The sequence below is a fragment of the Chironomus tepperi genome, unplaced genomic scaffold, assembly GCF_022539635.2.
Source record: "Chironomus tepperi strain 1889 unplaced genomic scaffold, CSIRO-AGI_Ctep_v1 contig_364, whole genome shotgun sequence".
NCBI classification, from domain to species: Eukaryota; Metazoa; Arthropoda; class Insecta; order Diptera; family Chironomidae; genus Chironomus; species Chironomus tepperi.
Window position 1 is genome coordinate 1936874 of NW_027226486.1, and position 21718 is coordinate 1958591.

A 21718-nucleotide genomic window follows, 5' to 3' on the forward strand; every position below is an offset into this window, starting at 1 on the left:
GGCCTTTCCGTCCTTTGTGCCCATCTTGTCCTTCTTGTCCTTCTTGTCCTTCTTGTCCTACTTGTCTTTCTTGTCCTTCTTGTCCTTCTTGTCCTTCTTGTCCTTCTTGTCCTTCTTGTCCTTCTTGTCCTTCTTGTCCTTCTTGTCCTTCTTGTCCTTCTTGTCCTTCTTGTCCTTCTTGTCCTTCTTGTCCTTCTTGTCCTTCTTGTCCTTATTTGACAGTCTCAGATGGGTTGGGAACCGTTAGACATCAGCAGAATGACGCTTTTGACTAGATGGGTTAAGAAAATGTTAAATAGTCAAGATCCAAAAGGATGTAAGTAGGAACAAAAGCTACAGATTCCAAAATACAAGATATAGCATAACAAACATCTTTAAATCCTCAAAATTCCATGAAAATTGCCTTTAATTCAATCCCAAAGCCTCCACCGTCTTCAATCTTCATTTTTCAATGCCACTTCAATAATATATAGGCACAAGAAGAACAAACGAGGAAGTTAAATATTTGACATGTGAAAGACATTGTATAAAAATAAGTCGAACAAGAAGCAGCACAATGTAATGAATGAGATGATGGGCATTTTTTGTCGAATTGCGTCACGCACACAGCACATTCATATATTTTATGCGTATTGTATATCCTGTCATTTATCTCGGGACTTTATCTTCAGCAGGAAATCATGCTCTATTGTGATGTTGTTGATTTTATGAAAAATTTGCACGTATGCGTAACAGGAAGCATAAAATAATACAACAATCCATTAGTGCCAACGTCCACATCTTTGTATTTATTCCTTCCGCTAATAATTCTCATATTTGTTTCATTGAACCTTCCTTTGTTCCACATTTTTTTTTCTTCCATCCATAATCTCCTAGATTATTCCACAAACTAATGTTATGGCTTGCCTGTGGATTGAAATTTATTACAAAAATTATCGATTTTTTTTTCTACATCCACTGCACGACTGGTTGTTTTTCCTACCCAATTTATTGTTTCTTGTTCCTACCTGTGTTGTTTTTTTTACTCTCTTTTGTCTTTTTTTTCTACTTTACCACCCTCATGAGTTGCAGAATAGAGGACGGGAACAATTTTCCTTTCCTGAGTTGTGTAGCTCAAATAGCAGTAAAAGCTCGTCTCTGCTTACATGCTTTTATGTATATTCCCCGAGCTATAGAATGTTGAAGATTGTCTAATAGCTGCTGTGGTGCTGTGTTCTGTTCTCTAGGGTATTGGTATGTTGCTGTATTGACGGCAATACGTAGAGTTGGCCTGGCAGCATGATATTAAGTTCCCCTGACGTCTACAAGACTTACAGGTGTCTTGGGAGAAAGAAGTATAGTCACCTTGAAGGCAAGACGTCCAGTTGTCCTTGCTGCAAGATGTATAGTTGCTCCTGCGGCAATGTAAAGAGTTGCTCTGACGACATGACGTATAGTTGCCCTTGGCGACAAGACATCCAGTTCCATAGACGACAAGACGTCCAGCTGCCTTAGGAGCAAGACGTCCAGTTGCCAAGCGGCAAGACGTCCAGTTGCCCTGAAGGCATGACGCACAGTTACCCTGGCATCACCTGGCAGCCTCCTTTCCCACAGCATGCCATACCCTGCTGCTCGGGCTTCAATAAAAGTTGAAAGTTTCCTATGTATATCGTACAACCATGACATGCTACATCTATACATTTAACAAGTGGCAGTCAAGAAAAATGAAAACGTAGTCTCTTCCTGCAGATAGTTTTTTGCAGATGTGATGAGCAGCATAACAAACATGAATGGTATAAAAAAAGGATACTTGTTCAATATATTCTGGATATGATAGAATCTCATCTGTTAGATTGTAACAGACTATTCTGTTAAAAAAATTTGTATTGATTTGCCATTTTTTTCTACCTTTCTGATTTCGTTACTGGAATCAAAATTGATTGGAATTTATGACAAATGAATGGGAATGGATTGAATATGAAGGTAGATTTTTGATTATTTTTAACAAGATAAAAATGTTGATTGTATTGAAGGTATGTTGAGGAGATTGAGGGGTGTGCAAGAATGTTGGAAGATGTGATGGGGTGTAAAGTAAGGGTGGGGGTGTATCCAGAGGTGAGGGTTAGTTTGGTCATGATCTGGAAAGAGTCAAACCTCCTTAAAGTCCTTTAATATGACAAAGGGGCAATTGAGGGGTATAAGCAGTCAATTTAAGTATTACGTACAATGTGGGCAGCACCTTAACCTCTAAGACATCCCATAACATCCAAACAACCCCCAACTACCCCCATCCAAAGACCATGCATTGTCTGATTACGTAGCATAAAAATCAATAACCATTCAATTATTGAAGCAAAGCGCAGTGAAATTGGAACTCAACTTTTTAATTAAAACTAATTCAAATAGCAGTGCTTTTGAACTTTACTTGATTTAATAATATATATAGTCAGGAATAGCGTTGATTAACTTTGTACTGTGCATGCTTCAATGGAAAATTTTGTTGAATTGCTTGCCTTATAATTATCAACTCAAGTATCCCGTACGTATATAAAATCATCAATTCATGCACGTCTAAAGATGCAATTAGTGATGTTAAAGTTTTTCATCATCCTTTTATGAATATACACAGAGCTTAATTATATTTTATGTACGATAAGGGGAAATAGGAATATTGTGTATGCTTGAAAATAAGGAGTTAATTAATAACTTATGCATGATGTATGCATTCATTTAATAAATTGTATATACTTGAAAATAAATTTAAAGGATATTTTTCCTCAGATTTTTCACACATGCGACATGATTTTACCATTAATGACCCAGATCCATAAATTATTTACGATGTTGAACATTGTATGCTTGTATGCTTTAATTAGATATGGTATGGAAATTTTTTTCTTATTAATATGCATTAAACGGGTTCAGTGTTTAACATGTTATGTGTGGGAGCGTTCATTAACGGTGATTTGGATTCGATAAGGGATTGGAAGTTGTATGGAGGGTGTAGCTAGAAAGTTTGAAGCTCTATACTCTTTGAGGATTTTCTCTCAATTTCTCTTTGAAAAACCCAGCAAGTCAAAGAATTTTTGTCCAAATGACGTGAGGTTTTGACACTAAAATAGTTAAAAGTCCTGCTTGTAGAGTAAGTAAAGTGCTTGGATCGAATTTGGTATGTCAACTCGAAGGAACTCGGTCCAAATCCCAGTCTATTCACAATTTGGTATTTTTTGGAAAATAGACACTTCCGAGATATTAAGGTTGAATTCAAACTCTGAGGAACGTTTAAGGGAGAATTAAGGGATAAACCAGGAACATGACATGAAGCTAGATAATTAGGAATCCAAGTACCAGAACTGAATTTCCCATAAAGCGGAGTCAGCCCTTTAATGACTCAGTGTTTAGAATGAGACCGAATAATTTAGGACGTGGGTTCGAGTTTCACTAGGGAATCATTAGGAATCAACTTTTTGTGTCTGAATAACAGAGAACTAACAAGATTACCTTATGGACTGAAATATTGATAGAAGGGACCTGAAAGTACGTCCCAGGTACCATCAAGCTGGATAAATTTGGAAACATGATCCAATTTTTGACATATTCTATGAATCCCTTAACAAAAATTCCCAAACATTATCACAATTCACTCCTTTACATTTATGTATCTTCCTGAAAATTATCTCTTTGAAGGAATTAATGAGTGGGTCGAATATTTAAAAAACATTTTATTTTTAACCTTTCTAAAACATAAATGCGTAGGTTAACAAAACCTCAGTCCTTTGAAATAGATATCTACTGTATATACTTACAACTTAATTTCTTTGTAGATTTTTTTTAGTCGAGTCATGCAGCTGGGTAGTGAAAATTCGTAGCTTTAGGAAAGTTGATATTTTAAATGCTGTGGGTTTGAAGAAACATTAAAAAAAAAAAACAAACTTAATGTCACCTATTTGCTTTTTGAATATTCATAGAGTTTTTCATGAGAATTTGTGGGATCAAGACATGTTGTTGACTAAGAATTGTCAGAAAACCTTGATATTCCTGTCATACTGTACAGACTGTACTTCTAAGAATAAATATTCTAAATTAAATGTCAAAGTCTCTCAACCTGTATAATTTATAGGAATATATATAACATCTGTAATGTTCAAGCTGTGTCTTAAATTAAATTCACAGAAATGTGATCCACTTGTTACTTTTCCCAGTATGTTGTTCAATTTCCTTATCATAAGATATTTAAATTTCAAAGAGAATGTTTCAGAAATAAGTAATTTCCCGGTCTGCACAGCAAAGTCGCTCGTACCATAGATGGCACCTCTATGCTGTCAAATGTCAGAATTATGTGGATTTGCCATGATCTGGTTCTATTTCCTGGTATTCAAGTGAATTAAGTTGAAAATTCAGTGCTTGACCCTAACTGGCTTATGACGATTGTTTACGGTTCATTTTCCACGAAGGCACTTGATGTAAAAATGCCCAAAAATCCGACTCTACACCGATTTGACTCTAGCTTGAGTCAGAGTCAAGCTGGTCAGCATAACCGAATTTTCGACTATTTCTTCAGTTTAAAGCTTTTGGATTCGACAGCCAAAACCCAAAATTCATCACTCGGGCTTCTCATTTATTCAAAGAACTCCGTGTTTTTCAAGCAATCTTTAAGACATTTACTCATAAAAATTTCAGCTGAAAACTTATGTAGAAACATTAATGAAATTCCCTTTGAGTTCTGTCAAAAGAAAATCAATTTGAAAGCATATGAAGTTCTAAGAATAAAAAAAGTCTCCCCCACCACAACATACCTTAATTTTTCATTTCAATTTCGAATCAATACTTTGTAAATTATTTATTTGTATCGTATTTTGTAATTATGTTAAGTAGTCGATAGGTAATCACAAAATGTAAATAGTTTGTGTATTAAGGCAATTTAATTAAGTTTTGAGGGGAGGAACTTCATTGTTAATTTTGATTTGATTCGGGGGACTACTAACCTACTTACACATGCTCACACATGCCCACACATCACCCCATCCTTACATACGCCAGTCCATTCCCACCTTATCCTCATCCTTCACTTTCTTGATCAGTTTGATAATTAGAAGCCGAAGTGGACGTTACAACGTCATAACTAGTTAATGGCAAGTCAATATCCAGTTGATGTCTGATTCTTACGTATTTGTGTCCACTCGGGTAACCCTTACAGGCAAAAAGTATGCTTTCATGCTTCAGAAAGATCACTATTGTACCTAAAAGCGGTTTCTTGGCCTGTTAGGGTAAGCTAGTCAAGATATTATGAAAACTAGAGATTTGTAAAAGGTTGACCAAATTTCTAAATTATCATAAATCACATGACTGACTTCGGGTGAATTTGGGTCATATTTTGGAAGGATTTATGTCAAATTTCGATTATATTTTCAAGAACAAGTCGAAATTCGGCCGAAGTAAGACTGAAACTTAGCCGAAGTATGACTGAAACTTAGCCGAATACCGACTGAAATTCGCCAGTAGAATAACTAAAATTCGGTCGAATTCTGGCCATATTTTCCAAGAATTTCAGTTAAATATTCAATAACCGACCGAAATTCGACCGAATAATTACTGAATTTCGACCGTATTTCCGATGGATTCTAGTAAGCCTTTGGTAATTTGGCCGAAATATGACCAAAATTCACTTCTTGAAAGCTAATTAAGATTTCCACAATTTGTCCCTAAATCATTCCACCTCATAAAATCCATTTATCCATTACATTTACTACGCTTACCATTAATGATATTACCTTTACTACGTTGTGGCATTTAAACAATATTTGTGCGTATTTATATCCACCTATTATGAAACTTATAAATTCCGTCGAGTTCAAAGTATTTCGTCTCGGTCACGAAATACTTTTATGTCGTCCTAAATTTTTCATTTAGCTTCCTTTTTTTGTTGCCTACGACTTTTATTTATTATGATCTGATATGTAACGCATAGTAATTCACTGTGCATAAAATATATATGTGTATGTATACATGCTGAAGATTATTGATTTCCCAGTTGAGTTCTATTTTAAGTCAAGCAACAATTTTCACTTCTATTTTTCCTCATTTTCCTTCTTTTTCCATTCATTCATCAAATGGATTAGAAGTGAAAGGAAAATGAATTTATTTCATGAAAAGGGGAAGGTTATGATCAAGTGGATTTTTGGGTATGAATGGGGAATTTGGGGGCTTCCTTTTTATGGTGATGGCTTTTTTTCCACCTTTTTATGTGATAAATGGAGCATTTGATGATTAAATGCTAAAATGTTGCTTATATTTAGAAAGTTTTTTTGAAAGGTTTTCTTTCGGTATCAATAAAGGCTTTTGAGTCAAGAAGTATCATCCTTTGAGGAATAAAAAGGACGAGAATTTGAAAAATTAGGTTTCTTTAGAAAGTTTTTTTTAATTCGAGAGTTTGAAGCTCATGTGGCTTATGGGTTATTGGCTTATGAATTACTTTGTCAGTAGGAGCATGTTCAGCATACGTTCTGCTAGGAGCGAAGCCAGAAAAGGGAGAAGTTGGGGATGTTGACGACATTTAAGTACCTCTTCCATTGAATCTTAACCCTCATTATCCTCAATATCCTCAATATCCTCAATATCCTCAATATCCTCAATATCCTCAATATCCTCAATATCCTCAATATCCTCAATATCCTCAATATCCTCAATATCCTCAATATTCTCAATATTCTCAATATCCTCAATATCCTCAATATCCACAATATCCTCAATATCCTCAATATCCTCAATATCCTCAATATCCTCAATATCCTCAATCCTCAATCCTCAACTATCCTCTACCCCATTCCCCCTAACAGCATTCCTTACATAACAACTAAACAGCTTCTAAACCATTTTTCACTCAATAAATTTTTACTGTGAATTTCTCCAAAGAACTGAATGTCATGGAAGCTTTAACATAAGAGTGAAAAAGGGATGAGTTTTAAAAAAAATACTTCACGTGTGCGTCTGGATGTAGTCTGACATTGAAATACTTGCTTCAAAAAAGTTATTTTATCAAGGTCGCTTGTTGGATGTATTAAGACTCATGCTCCATGACGTTCATGTGTCGTATTAAATTGTGAAAATTGAATCTTTATTTTCTGCGGAGCTTAAACTGATGTTTGGCAATAAATTACGTCAAATGTTGACAGGAATACATTTTATTATCTGAAATGCTGCTATAAATTATGAAAAATTGATCGGGGAGAATCATGAGAGACGTAGAGTTGAAGGAAGAGTTCTATTGGATTCTGTGTGGCTTCCCGGACCTTGCCGAAAGGGATGAAACCTTCCAGGAAGGCATACGGGGTAGAAATAGCTGAAATTCCGACGTCAGACCTTTGTGGCACCGGCTTAAGGTCACATTCGATGAAATTCAGCCTCAGACTACAGTTGAGTCGTCTTGAATCCAAATTGTTGTCCATTTCAACGTCTATACTTTCCAGGCGTACACACACAGGAATAATCAATATTTCAATTCAGCAAATTGACCGAACAGTTCAGTAAAGTCCTAATGAATAATTTATATTAAAATAGTATTTCATATGTAAATCAATAATACTTGAACTACAGGTTGTATTGAATGTCAAGGCTTGATTCTAAACAGTATGATTTATTATAAGTAGTATTATTTAAGTGGGTGTTGTTAAAAGTTGGAAATATGTCCTAAATTGTAGTAATCATGTAGTTATGAAGTTTTGATATGATAGGTTTGGTATATAAATCAATAGATCGATGAGAACATTTTTGAATCGCTCAATTCCTTTGCTGGACATAGAGATCAATTGTACTTGAATAGCATAAGTTGATTAATCGATCCGAAATCCAGTACTAGACATATGTAACTCTAGTTTGCTCTAAATCAGAGTCACATCAATCGAAGGTTGGATTTTTGTATTTATTAACAGGTTTGTGCTGTTCGAAATGATCCATACTTACTTCGCTGGTCGTACAGATCAATTCTGATCTATGACCTCCCACATGAGTCGTCTGAAGCTGGCTCTATCGCTGACTATGATCCATACACCTTGTTAATAAGCAATTTTAAGCTCATTAAGCGACTTATTACGTCAAATGCCATTTCTGTCATTGAAATGAGCGAAAACAGCTGTTCCTATGTTATCAAGTCGCCTACTCAGCTTTCCCTTAACACGATGACGTAGCAATTCCCTAGCGACTATGTTGTGTGGCTTGGGTACAATACTGTCTCCAAGAGATATGACGTTTGAAGATAACTGTAAATATCATTCCAAAAAACTCCCATCAATTCCTTAGAATCACCGAAATATGCTTGAAATGAAGGCATACCCAAAATATACTTAAGTAGTACAATTCGACGAAATTCCTTAAAAATAGGTCAATATCAGCCGTCACGATGCCGTCTTGAAAACTGTGCATCTTAACGTTAATACAGTGACGTTTAGTGTCTTAGTGACCATGTCGTGCTGTTCTGTCGGAACAGGACCCAAACTCCATACATAAGTTCAAGCAATAAAAAAATTAAAGTATGACATACTTAAAAATATTTTTTTTACACAGTCATGGATGACGAGTTGAAAACTGACTATTATATCCATTTCCTTTCTGTTTCGATGTCATTGTAATTGAATCACGACATCATAAATTTTATATGCCACATGTTGAGTAAGAATTCTTATTCTTTTATGACATCACATAAAGCTTCAGAAATACATATTTTTATGGACTTTACAATCCATTCCACTTATCATGACAATGAGGACACAAAAAACTTTTTATATTTTGATAAATTATATATTATTTTATGAATTATAGGCAAGGGATTAACACAACTGGATGTATCACAAAATCAATTACAAAATGTGCCATCAAGTACATTAAAGCATCTCCATCATCTGTTGATTTTAAATTTAAATCACAATAAAATTGCTGTTGTTCACAATCAGGCATTTGTGGGACTTGATACACTCGAAATATTGACATTATATGAGAATAAAATATCGACTATAGAGCCGGAGGCGTTTCGAGGACTTGACAAGTGAGTACACATTGGTGTGTAGGAATAAACAAGATTAAATGCTTTATTTTTATTTTTTATTCGACAGGAAGCTTAAACGACTGAATTTGGGTGGAAATCATTTGACTGCTATCCCACAAAAAGCTCTCAGCATATTTGACAATTTGAAGAAGCTTGAAGTTCAAGAGAATCGAATTGAGACAATAAAAGAGGGTGATTTTGAGGGTTTGAGAAATTTAGATTCGCTTATACTTGCACATAACAAGTTACGTACAATACCGGCTAGAGTTTTCTCACACTTACGTCAACTGAATTCATTGGAACTTGAGGGTAATCTGATAACATCCGTTGATGCGGAAGCATTTGCTGGATTAGAAGGTAAGATGGATATAAAAATAAGTCAATTAAGTTTAAATGCGATTAGAATACATATGAAGCATTATCATCGGGATTATGAGCTTAGCAGGGTTGGTGTGTAGGTTGTGATGATGTTTGAGAGTTGAAATGGATGTTTAGCAACTGTTTGAGTACTTAGAAGTGCTGTAAATTGAGGATATTAATGCTTTTTCTTTGAATTTGTTTGCTTTCTTATTGGAAGTTCAAATTTTGAACTTTTTGATCCTTTTGAAGTTCAAATTTTGATCCTTTTGTATTTCAAATTTTGAACTTTTTGAAGTTTCAAATTTTGAACATTTTCAAGTTCAAATTTTGAACTTTTTGAAGTTTCAATTTTCGAATCATTTGAGGTTCAATTTTTGAACTTTGTAATTTTGTAGAAAATTCAAAAATTAACGGTTTTTTGCAGACTTTCAAGAAATATTCAAATTTTATTTGACCGTTAATTATTCATGCAGCATTAAACTTCCCATTATACATGTCCTTGACTTCCGAAAAGACAAATAGCATCCAACACACCAAGCAATCAGCAACTCTGCAGCATATAGCGTGAAAAAGTTTCTTAATCAAGACAATAAGAAAAGTTTCCATCTGCAAAAATACGAGCAAGAAATGAAAATTAATTAACTTTTATGAGCTTTAAATCATCTTTTTGCGATTCTTATTCATTTTGAAAGTTTTTTCCTTTTTCTGTTGTACTCCAACGTGCCTTAATTGTGATGATGAGCATCTCTCATCTCTGGTTTTCCACTTAACTTTGCTATATATATCTTTACATTTTTATTTAATGATTCTCGTTTATGAGCTGAATATAAAAAAGGAAATGAATATTTTTTGAGGAATTTTTCTATTGATTTTATGTATGGATGTGGAAAATGGGAAATAGGTGGAAAATTATCTTTGTTGGTAAATTTTTTATGATTTTGTAATGAATGATTTGTTGCTTAATTTGTGCTTTACGATGATTGGTTGACGATTTTGATGATGGATTATGTTTTGGAATTCATAAGATGTTGTGGGAATTTGAAGATATGCAGGAAATTGAGGTAAAAGCTTTTTGAATAATTTAATTTTGAACAATTTGAGCTTTTGGAAGAATTTGATCTTTTTGAATTTTTTGAAGAATTTCAGTTTTTTTTTGAAAAATTTGAGCTTTTTGAAGAATTTTAGATTTTTGAAATTTGACTTTATTTGAAAAATTGAAGCTTTTTGAAGCTTGTAAACTCTCAAAGAAAATAAAAATAATTTTTTGTCTATTTCAAATTCTCATTTCAATTCAAAACAAACACTCATAATTTCGTCTCTACCTCAAAGCATCAAATCAAAAACATTTATTCACGTGAAAAATTTTCTTCCTTCCTTTTTTGTGCTTCCTCCAAACAGGAAAAAAATAAATGTTTTTCTTCAAAAGCATAAAAAAATTCTTCATTTGTATTTAAACGTTTTTTGTGTTATCTGGTTCATATGGAACTTTAAGCAATTCACACGATGTTTATTCAACAATCAACATTTCCCCAACACTTTATTTGTAAATGAAAAAATAAACAGAAGAAGAGAAAAAATTTTAATTTCCGTCTATAAACATCGTTGAAATGATAAGAGCATTTGAAGTGTAAAAGCTTCTTACAGAGGAACATGTAAGAAGATGAATTAAACATAAATTCGGTGTAATTTAAGGATATGCTGATTACTTCTTCATTTTGTCTAGGAAATAATTAAATTTGATCAAATTATACCAAAAAATTAATAAAAAGTCTAAAAAAATGCTAACATGGTTCGTATATTTTTATAAATTTTGTAGGATTCGAACCTAGACCTTCTTAGACACTCAGAACTGAATAACCAACTTTCTAATGAATCAGCCCAAAACTCATAATAATTGATAAAAATAACAATGACAGAATCACTTCATATTCTACGAAGAAGGCGAAACCTTGCCTCTCGAAAGGATATGACTCAAATCACTCCTGACAGGACGTAGAACGTAGTCCAAATAATGGAATTTTGAGATTTCTTGAAAAAACCTAGTAAAATAACGAATTTATTTCAAAAAGAGGAGTGGGGTTGACCCTTAAAACCACCCAACTTCACCTGAATACGCTCCTGACTTTTTCCTAGATTCGCCCCTACTTCTTTATAGCCTAGCTATAAACGTTTTGAGGATGGAATTTTGAAATTATCATGTATGGATCGCCAGAATTATGTTCAAAAAGGCTGCGGTTTTGACTCCTAAATCACCCCTTTGAATACGCTTCCCTGCTTCTTCTATGTCCATGATAGTAAAGCACTTAACAAGTACATGACGAGCTCATGACAAACATTCCACCCCACTCCATGAAAACCCCAAACACAATCTAATCCCAACATGTCAGTAACTACTAAATGCGTCATAAATCATCCTCAAACTAAACACATTCCCATCCCACATTAGTTCATCTTTAGATCAAGTCCCAGAAATGCATCAACAGATGCTCATACATTCATTCATTTACCAAAAAGCATGTGTATGATATGAGAATATGAACGTCTGTTAAGCTTAGTTGAACTTAATTGAAAAATACATTTTCATGATGTTGAATAAATATAAATATTTAGGTTACAGACAGAACTTTCTCATTTTTCATTTCGTAGTTCCTATTGTTGAATGTAAGAAAAAAAAGCTTTAACTTGTCATAATCCATGACAGCTTTTATTGTTTGTTCCGTACACAATAGTAAAAGTCTGTTAGTTCCCTTCGGTATTGAATCGAATATTACATTCAACAAGTCTGACTGCTTTCAGTGACACATCCACACATTTTCTTCTTCCTATTTCCATGCCCTTAATATCATTTCCTTTTAAAGACTGTGTGTATGGACTTAAATGTCTTCATATGTATTCTACATGCACTTTTCATTAAAAATTAAAGCTCAATATTAATCCCATCCACAAAATGTTCATTTTTTTTTATAGAAAATCTTCAATATTTACGTCTTGGGGATAATGACTTACACGTGATACCCAGTGACTCGTTAAAACGATTACACCGCCTAAGGCATTTGGATTTGAGATCGAATAACATCAGTTTCATATCGGAAGATGCTTTTGTTGGATATGGTGATTCCATTACGTTCTTGAATCTTCAGAAAAATGAGTAAGTATGAGAATTTGTTTGATATTGAATGAATGAGTGAATGTGGATGTACGTGATGGAAGTAGAATTAATAGAGTAGGGCAGAAGTAATGAATTATTGTACCCGAGTGGCACAATGCGGAGAACTAAATTAATCGCTGTAAAAATGGATCGAAATGCGCTGTCATTGAGCCATCGTGGTGACTTCAGAGCAACTTCTCGTCTTTCAATCAATACTTGATGTTCTAGCAAACACAGTTGCGTATCCTGGCAAATATGTAGATCGGCCACCAGCAGTATATTAATCGGTATCAGGAGATACAACGATAAAGTACCCTTACAATTAAAAAAACCGCTTTTTGGTACCGTTGTGGTATTTCTGTTCCATGAAAGTATCCTCTTTGCCTAGACTTCGGAATCAGAAGTTCTCACATCATAATGTGCTGGTGTCTAAATTGTAGGCTATATTGCGTTTTACTATTGATGCAGCAATAAAGCGATGCTCTAGGGAATTCATTCTGGTATTTGGGTCAAGTATCTTAATCCTCTAGAAGAGGACGGGGGTATAATCAGGGAGAAGTCGAGGATATTTGGTTGATTTATTTGAAAAATACTTGAAAATTGAAGATTTTTTTCAAACAAAATGAAGGTGAGCCTCTCTAAAGTGACATCAACCTTCCTACAGGGGGGACGCTTGATGAACTCCCTGGAAAACACCAGATGTACCTGATTCCAGCATAGCATAGCACAGCAAGCATTCCATAGTAAAACAATTGAATTAAATTTCTCTATCGCTGCTATTAAAGACCATAAATTTAAATAAAATGAAAAAATTAAACCATTGCCAACAAAAAAACCACAGCCAAAATTCTCCATTGCACTATTTGCAGTATTTTTTGGAAGAAACCTAAAATTTTCAAAAAAGACGTCTAAAGTAACATCAGCCTCTCTACCTCAGCTGAAAAAATGGTCAAATAACGTTAATTTGATGCACCCTTTGGAAAACACCAGATGTACCTGATTCCAGCATAGCATAGCACAGCAAGCATTCCATAGTAAAACAATTGAATTAAATTTCTCTATCGCTGCTATTAAAGACCATAAATTTAATATTTAAAATAACGAAAAAATTAAAGAAAATAAATAACAAAAAATTTACATTTCATGCTCAAATAAATTTCCATTGCCAACAAAAAAACCACAGCCAAAATTCTCCATTGTACAACAAAAAATTTAATTTAGGATTTTTCATCTACTGCTCATCTCAGCAGAGATTTATTTCATTATTATTATTTTTTTTCGGATAAAACAAAAGTTTTTAATTTTCCCATCACTGAAACTGAACATAAACTCGTGCCTCACTTAATTATACACAAATCCAATAAAAAAAAAAAATGTTTGGCAAGAGATGTCGAAAACAGACCGTAAATGGTATTTCGAATGGAAATTATGAAGTATAGCAAATTTTGCATATTAATGAGTTTATGAAAAATTCAGCAGTGCCACAACGAGCAGGACTGAATGTTTGTGTGTGTGACAAAAAACCAAACTTTTTGCATTGATTTTTTTTTCATAAAAATTTTTTCATTAAATATTTAACAGCATTAAAACTTTACCAGCAATGGCGTTCGAGAATCTAAATTCATTGGAAACATTAAGTATTCAGAATAACAAGCTAACGCGCATACCGGAGGAGGTTATGGAGCCTGTAATTGATACATTGCGTGTCGTCGATATCATGGGTAAGTTTTAACATCCTTTATACTCTATCCTCATTGTATTATCTAATTGCCTACATAAAATGAACGGTCTGATTAAATAATGAAGCTGAGTTCTATTATTAAATGAATCTTGTATTGATTTTTCGTATCGGAAGAGCAGGAAGTTCTGTTTAGTTACCGTTTGTTGTAACGGTTGTCTGTTTAGAGTCCTAACAAGAGTGGAGAAGTCTCCATTAAAGAGCTACTCCAGTAGAATCCGGATTCCCATTCATGAAGGAGCGACTGCATAGTGGAGGCGCCTTTTGGAACTTTTGGAATCCGGACTCACAAATTCCTGCCAACTCTGGCCTTAACTCCCTCTTTGTATATGCTCCTCGGTCTCTTGTACACTCAGTCAATCTTTGTTTATGTCGTTCTGTCACTCTGTCCATTTGTGCCTTCGTGCCCTTGTCTTTGCTGTCTTTATGTTCTTCATCTGTTCTGTTTTGTGTCTCACTGTCGTTTTGTTGTTCAGTTTCACTGGCATTATGTCTTTCTGTACTTCTGCGTGCTTAATTCTCTAATTATATTCCGCATTATGCGACAAATTTGATTTTTCGCTGTAAAAATGGGTCAAATTCAGCCTTCAAGTCATGAAAAATTGTCAGAATACTCTCAAGTCTTGCTGTCAACACGACAATTTAGCGGCATCCTCGAAACTTCATTGTGCTCTTCTGATTCGGGTATTTGTATCCATCATCTACATCCTTATCACAGTGCCATTATTAGAACTGAGAAAATGCTTTCCAAAACTCCCCAATCATGAACTTCCTCAAAAAACATTTTCCTCTGCCATCATGTCGATAAAAATAGATTCTGTTTTTTGTTTGTGCTTGCTCAATTATGTCCTCAGGTTATCGACTGATTATCAAAACTTGTTGCATTCTATTTCGATTGTTGAGTAAAAAATTAATTGGAAATTCTTATCTGTCTGTTGTGTCTCTACAAATTTTCAGTTACTTGGTTGAGTTGTCATTGGATATTGAGACAATTCCGTTGAGTTTTCGAATGACAATGCTGGTTGTGATAGTTTGAGTTTTTGTCATTTGGGATTTTTGATTAGGAATGTATAGCATTTTATTTGTTTGAAAGTGGGAATCAGAGGATACACAGGTGGGGATCAATTGTTTATTAGTTATATGATAGCATGTGCTTTATGCTTGTGGAATTGGTCCTTTTATCAATGAAGAATTCAAATTTGAATTGTTGGAACTTTATTATTATTTTGGATTTGATGTATTCTGATTGATGATTAAAGTGAAGATTGTAATGTTTAACAGCAGTTTGAAGATGCACAGTAGTAGTTTTTGATACTAACCTGAAGTTTTGGGTTTACTACACAATTACAGCTCCGAATTACACAGTATTTTCTAGGGTACCTTCACGTCGTCATATTGACGGTAAGACTCGAAAATGTCCTGACGACACAATTGACAGTTGTCCTGCTCCAAACAGCACATCTCAGTGTTAACTGTACGTCAGCGTATCAACTGTAAGACTCAAAGATGCTCTGACAAGAATATGACCAATTGTTGTACTCTGAATAGCACAGTTTAGAGTTTGCTTGATCATCTGTACGTCGTAATATTGGCGGTAAGAAGTGGACATGCTCTGAAGTCACCATGACCAATTATGATGCTCCGAACAGCACAACTCAGTGTTTAATAAGCCCCCAATACGTCGTCGTACAAACGGTAATACAGGACGATGCTCTGATGACACCATGACATCATGTGATGCTCGGAGCCACACAATCCTTCCATCTCACTCTGTAACTACACCGACTCCCTAAAACATAACATAAACTCTCTATATAAACCATAATTTTCAGCAGTAAACAACAAATTACATGAGATATGAGCTCGAAAAAACTTTAAAATCCTTTACAAAACCCTTTTCAAAAAAAATTGGTAACAACAGGGTGCGGAAATTTGTGAAGCATAAATAAAACACATAGGGAAGGGAAGGCAAGATTCATCTAACATAATAAAGTAAATGCTAGGGTAGACGAAGTTCACCAATAAATTACATTCAAGTTATTCAATTTTTTTTGTAAGCATGCATATGGATATGAAGAAGTGCGAAAGAAAATGAGGTTAAAGGTAATTTGCTAGATGGAAGTAGAAAAAGCAGGAAAATATTTATTTGAGTCATGAAACATTTTATGTAATGAAGGAACAAGATGACTCATGAAATTTTTGAACTTTGTTTCCACATTTTGTTGGATGTTATCGACATGAAACGAAGTGTAGCATGATTTTGGATGGAGTCATTTTATTAAATTTAGACATGAAGCTCAAAACTTGACTTTGATCTTGGATTTTGCTTTATGGAATTATTTTAAGGACGGAAATATTCATTGATTTTATGCTAAATTTAGGAATTTTTTGTCGTATCTTGATTGTGGATAATGACAATGACCTATTTACAGTTGTTATGATGTCTTTCGTTGTTTATGGCTTAATTTTGTTGTTTAGAACATGGAGTTTAGTCATTTGAAAGAGTTTTTGGAATAAAGCATAGTCAGAATTCCTTACTACATAGGGCTGTTGTGTCGATTGGGAAGTGAATCCTTTATCTTCGTTATTTGATCTTATCTGGAGCGTATTCAGGTGAAGAATTTCGCTAGTCGACAAGATCAATTGTAACCCATGGTCTCTTTCAGATGCCGCATGAAACTGACCTCGTCGCTGGCTTCCGCTTTCCAATTTCCAATACCAAATGCAATACTGCCAACAGCTTCCTTCCATGAATTCTTGAAGTTCTCGTGATCTTTTACCATCTACAAAGTCAGATTTGAAGACTATATAGAAGAGCTTCTACTAGCCTTCTTCTTTCTATGCAACTGGATCTAATAACGGTCCAACTTTTAGGAACTTGTCAAATTTTATGCAATTTTCATTCTCTTAGAAGATCTGCTTGTTGAAAAATAGAAGCAAAATGTCATTGAAATTTGAAAAGCCAACAAATCATCTCAAGGTCGTCTTTTGAATAACAAATTCCATCGACAGTAATCACAAACTGTAAAGCTTTGAATTCACAATTTCAAATTCAACAAAAATGGCAAAGAAAAAAATTAAGAAAAATTTCAAGGAAATTCATTAATTTGAAATCAATTCTCTGATGACAATTTTTATTGGATATCCAATAAAAGAAGCAATAAAATTTCATCCTCAGCATGAAAAAAAAAAATCATCACGAAATCGAGTAATTGGAAAACGAGAAAGCTACGTGAAATGAATGAAATGATCAATTCATCAGCAGCACATCCAATTGCATTCTTTAACTTCAATTTCTAACTTGTTCCTTAATGTCTATCTTCTTCTCAGTCTTCATTTCATTCTCGGCACGTGAATCGTTCATGTTTCGTGATCTCTATTGATTTGGTGTCAGAAATTGAATTTGAAAGAAATAAAAAATGATGGAAGAGCTGTAAAGTCTATAATTGGAATCAATTTTTGTGAAATCTATAAAGTGATTGAAAGGAGCAAATTAAAGCTGTAATTTTCAAGACTTTATTTTTGCCACAATTTTTCCAATAAATCCAACCTATGTGCGTAGATAATGTTCTGTAGCTGTTCATTGAAGTGAGCAGAATGAACTTCCGATTATAGACATACATACCTGCTGGAGAAAAGAGACCCAACGTACCATAAATTATTTATCTTTTGCTAGATTATTTGACATTTTACGTAATGAATGTGTAGTACGTAATTTATAGGATGAGTCTATGTCAGTGCTGTTCAACCTTTTTTTGGGTCAAGAGACACCTTGATGGTCAGCTACGATCGAAATCTTCTAAGGCTAACGATACCTTCCATCAAACTCCATCGAAACACTAGAGTGCCGCAACACACAGGTTGCCCATCACTGCCCCATATCCTACTTACATGTTGCCATAGATTCTAATATGTAATATTAGAAATACAGTCTTATTATTGAGCACACAAACAAATTTATTATTTACTATTCTATGCTACTGATTTTTATGGTTCCATAAATTCATAAATTATTGATAGGATCAATGTTGAGTTATGAACTCTTATTGGAATCAAAATATGTCACAAAAGATTAAGATTAGGAAGTTTATGGGGAGAGAAAAAAAGTTTGCTTTTAGGGCTTAATAAGTTTTAGGATTTTTTGTGTATAAAGTTGTTATGTTGATTGGATTTGGAATTTTGTGGGGCACGCAATTGATGGGATTTGTTGTGTTATGAATATGTTTTGGAAGTTGCTATTTTGAAGCGTTGAAGTAAAGAGGCCTTCCTTAGCAATGCCATAAAAGAAGTGGTTCGAATCCTACAGTTAATTGTAGTTCTTGATATGACTTAGAGTTCTGGATACGTCATATTGATAAGCTTTGTGTCGCATATAATTCAAAGCTGCCCTGAACAACACAACGTGTTTACTAAAGCATCGTTAACCTTAAGACTCACTTTCCCACAAGTGAGCTTTTGCCTAGATATAGTCATTTTTTGAGGCTACTTAATTGCATACTGTAACTATATTCCTATGTGGAGTCTAGGTTAGAACTTAAGGCTGTCCATCTGACTCTGTTGCTGTCTATGTCACCTGGTTTGGACAAATTCTCAGTCCGCACGATAAGCTGACCTTCTTTAACCGCTGTTCTGTGTCAAGTAGCTTTTGGAACACCTGGTCAACGTTTCCTTTGCGAGTTCTTATCAAGGATAATGTAAAAAACTTGTGATTATATACCAACAATGGCAATTTCTCTGGCATTCTTCTTCCAAAGTATATTTCCCATCCAACCATACTTCCTCATCTGTTTCTCCTTATTGATGTCTTTCTGACCTACTTTCTGAGGTAGTCCTCTATAAAATGTACTATAAGTATCTCCTAGAAAATAATGAATAACTTATTAAATTCCTTAATTCATTGAACATTTCCAAACTATCTCAATTACCATCTACATCTGTAAATCACCAATGACAACAAGTCACAAAGACAAAATTAAATGCAAACTAATTTCCAGCATAAATATTTAATTCAGACACAAAATACCATAAGATGACAATTAGATCAATTAATTAATTAAATTCAATTACAATAAATAATGTCAATTTATCCACAGACAATCCTCTAATTTGCTCATGCGATTTAATGTGGTTCCCAAACTTGTTGAAGGAGTTGAAGAATCGTGATGACGAGATGACTCAAAAGAAGCGTCCAATGTGCACAATGTTGAATGAGCATCGTGAATATTTCGTTCAAAGTATGCCATTGGAACGGATGAATTGTATCGGTAAGAATCTTGGACGTTCGGCGATGAGCAGTAGTGGCGGTATAGTCACAACAAGTACTACTCTGATCATATTAATATTAAGTTTTTTATGTGCTTGCTTGTCATAAAGTTCGAGTTTTAAATTTTTTTTTATTTCCAAAAGTCGCTTCGTGAAAATTTCTCGTCTTTAATTTTACTTGATGCTTCAAGCAAGTCTCTTCATGTCAATCTCTGATTTTCTTTTTTTAATGATATAAAGTTCCAAAAAATGATAATTAAAAGTAATTAAGAACAATTAAATCGTAGAGCGATTATTGATTTTTTCCATAATTTAGAAACATTAAAAGAAGAAAATTAGGCGGAAGTCAAACACCAAAAAAATAAATGCATAACAAGAATATAAATTAAATGGAAAGTTTACAAGTAGTTGAATTTTTTTTTATTGTTTTCGACTTTTTTATTTGTTTGTGCCATGCAAAATTAAGCTGAAGAAACAAAACAAAAGAAAAACTAAGTAAAATAAATTCGTGTGTGCTATGAATTAAGAGAAACTTGAAAGATAAATTTAAGAGGTTTTGTTGACTTGCTGGGGGAAGTTTTAATTCTTTTTGAAGTTTACGTAATTTTAAGTTTGCGTTATTAAAAGTTTTGTTTTTGGTCTCTTGGATTTTTATTGAATTTACTTCTGAATTTTAAAAATATTAAGGTTAGTCGACTAAGTTGAGCCTTAAAAGTTCGTAATTAAATTAAAGTTTCAATTTTGAATTTTAATTGCATATTTATTTTAAAATTTTGAAACGATAAAAGTTAAAAAATTCAAATTTTATGCAAAAGTTTAAGTTGAAACTCAAATTAATTTTGAAAATTTAAAACCAAAATCTTTCAAATTATTAAATTATTTTAAATTTGTCGCAAGAATTTTTAGATTTTTTAAATTTAAAAAACATTTGAAATCAATTAATTTTAAATTCTACAACAGATTTAATTTTGAAATTTAATACTTTCAAAATAGTTTAAATTTTAAATTTTAAAATTTAAAATAATTTAACTTTACTCGATTAAAGAGAGTTTTTAATTCAATAAAATAAAAATGTTTTTTTTCCTTTTTTTTAAAATTCAAGAGAAATTTTTATAATTTTTTCCACATTTTTAAATTGAAACCAATTTTAAGTTTTGTAATTCAAAGTTTTTTAAATTCTTGAATTCAAATTTTGATCCAAAAAAATTTGAAACAAATTAGAAAGATTTCATGTAAATTCTCGAATTTAAATTCAAATTCAAGAAATTTAATTTAATTTCAAAAATTCAAATCTATTTTAAGTTCAGCAAAGTTCAATTGTTTTAACATTTAGCAGAATTTATAAAATTTAAAGAATTTTAAGATCAAAAGAATTCAAAAGCAAAGAATTTAAAATCTCAAAAAATTCTTTAAATTTTTCAAATTTTTAATCTTATTTTCAATTTCTTTTAAAATACTTCAAAGCAGTTCCCATACAAGCAAGTCAAACTCTTTTTCCCATTTTTCGCTTAACTTTTTCACAAAAAAAAAGTCATAAAAAAAAATAAAAATAAAAAATGTCAAAACTTCCTTTTCATCTAACTGGAATGGATGTAATGAAAAGTGACATTCACTGATAGTCTTCTCTTATTTATGTGTCAGTGATAAGACAACTCTATCGGATGAGTGAAAAAATAAAAAAAAAAACTTTTAAAAACATACTCGATTTAATGATACATATCTAATATAGGAATAAGATTGCTGAATTAACAAGAAGTAAACTTGAACATATCTTTAACGATACATATCAAAAAAAAAAAATAAATTTATGAAAATTTTCATTCTCTTTAAATAAATAAAAAAAAAATTTCGAATCTTTAAACTTTCCTTAAAAAAAGTGTAAAATTTATTCCGAAATTTAAAAAAATTCTTTCTCAATTTAAAAAAAGTTAAATATTCTATGTGGTTTTTAAAAAGAAAATAACAAAGAATTTTCATCATATCGCAATTTACCATAAAAGTCCCGTAACCGAATGGAAAAGAAAACAAAAGTTAAGGAGGAACCGCATATTTGGTGAGAAACCTTTTTATGCCAATTAATATGTGTTGAAAAACTGCTTGTGGCAAATTCCTTCATTTTCATGTTGATGAAATGAATTTTAAGTCATTTGTGGCTTTCTTTCTAGTTTGAGTACTTTTTAAGGAAGAAAATTTT

At 33.0% G+C, this 21718-nt stretch overlaps 1 protein-coding gene across 1 annotated transcript in view; it reads left to right on the plus strand.

Moving 5' to 3' along the window:
• The window catches only part of LOC139095302 (leucine-rich repeat-containing protein let-4), a 57807-nt gene extending 37599 nt beyond the window's left edge, over positions 1-20208 (plus strand). Inside the window, exons 5-9 of the mRNA XM_070646624.1 lie at positions 8794-9016; positions 9084-9373; positions 12344-12524; positions 14106-14245; positions 19356-20208. Coding sequence (XP_070502725.1) covers positions 8794-9016; positions 9084-9373; positions 12344-12524; positions 14106-14245; positions 19356-19633 — 1112 coding nt within the window. The 3' untranslated portion in view covers positions 19634-20208. The remainder of the gene's footprint in view (positions 1-8793; positions 9017-9083; positions 9374-12343; positions 12525-14105; positions 14246-19355) is intronic.
• Positions 20209-21718: the final 1510 nt, after the last annotated feature.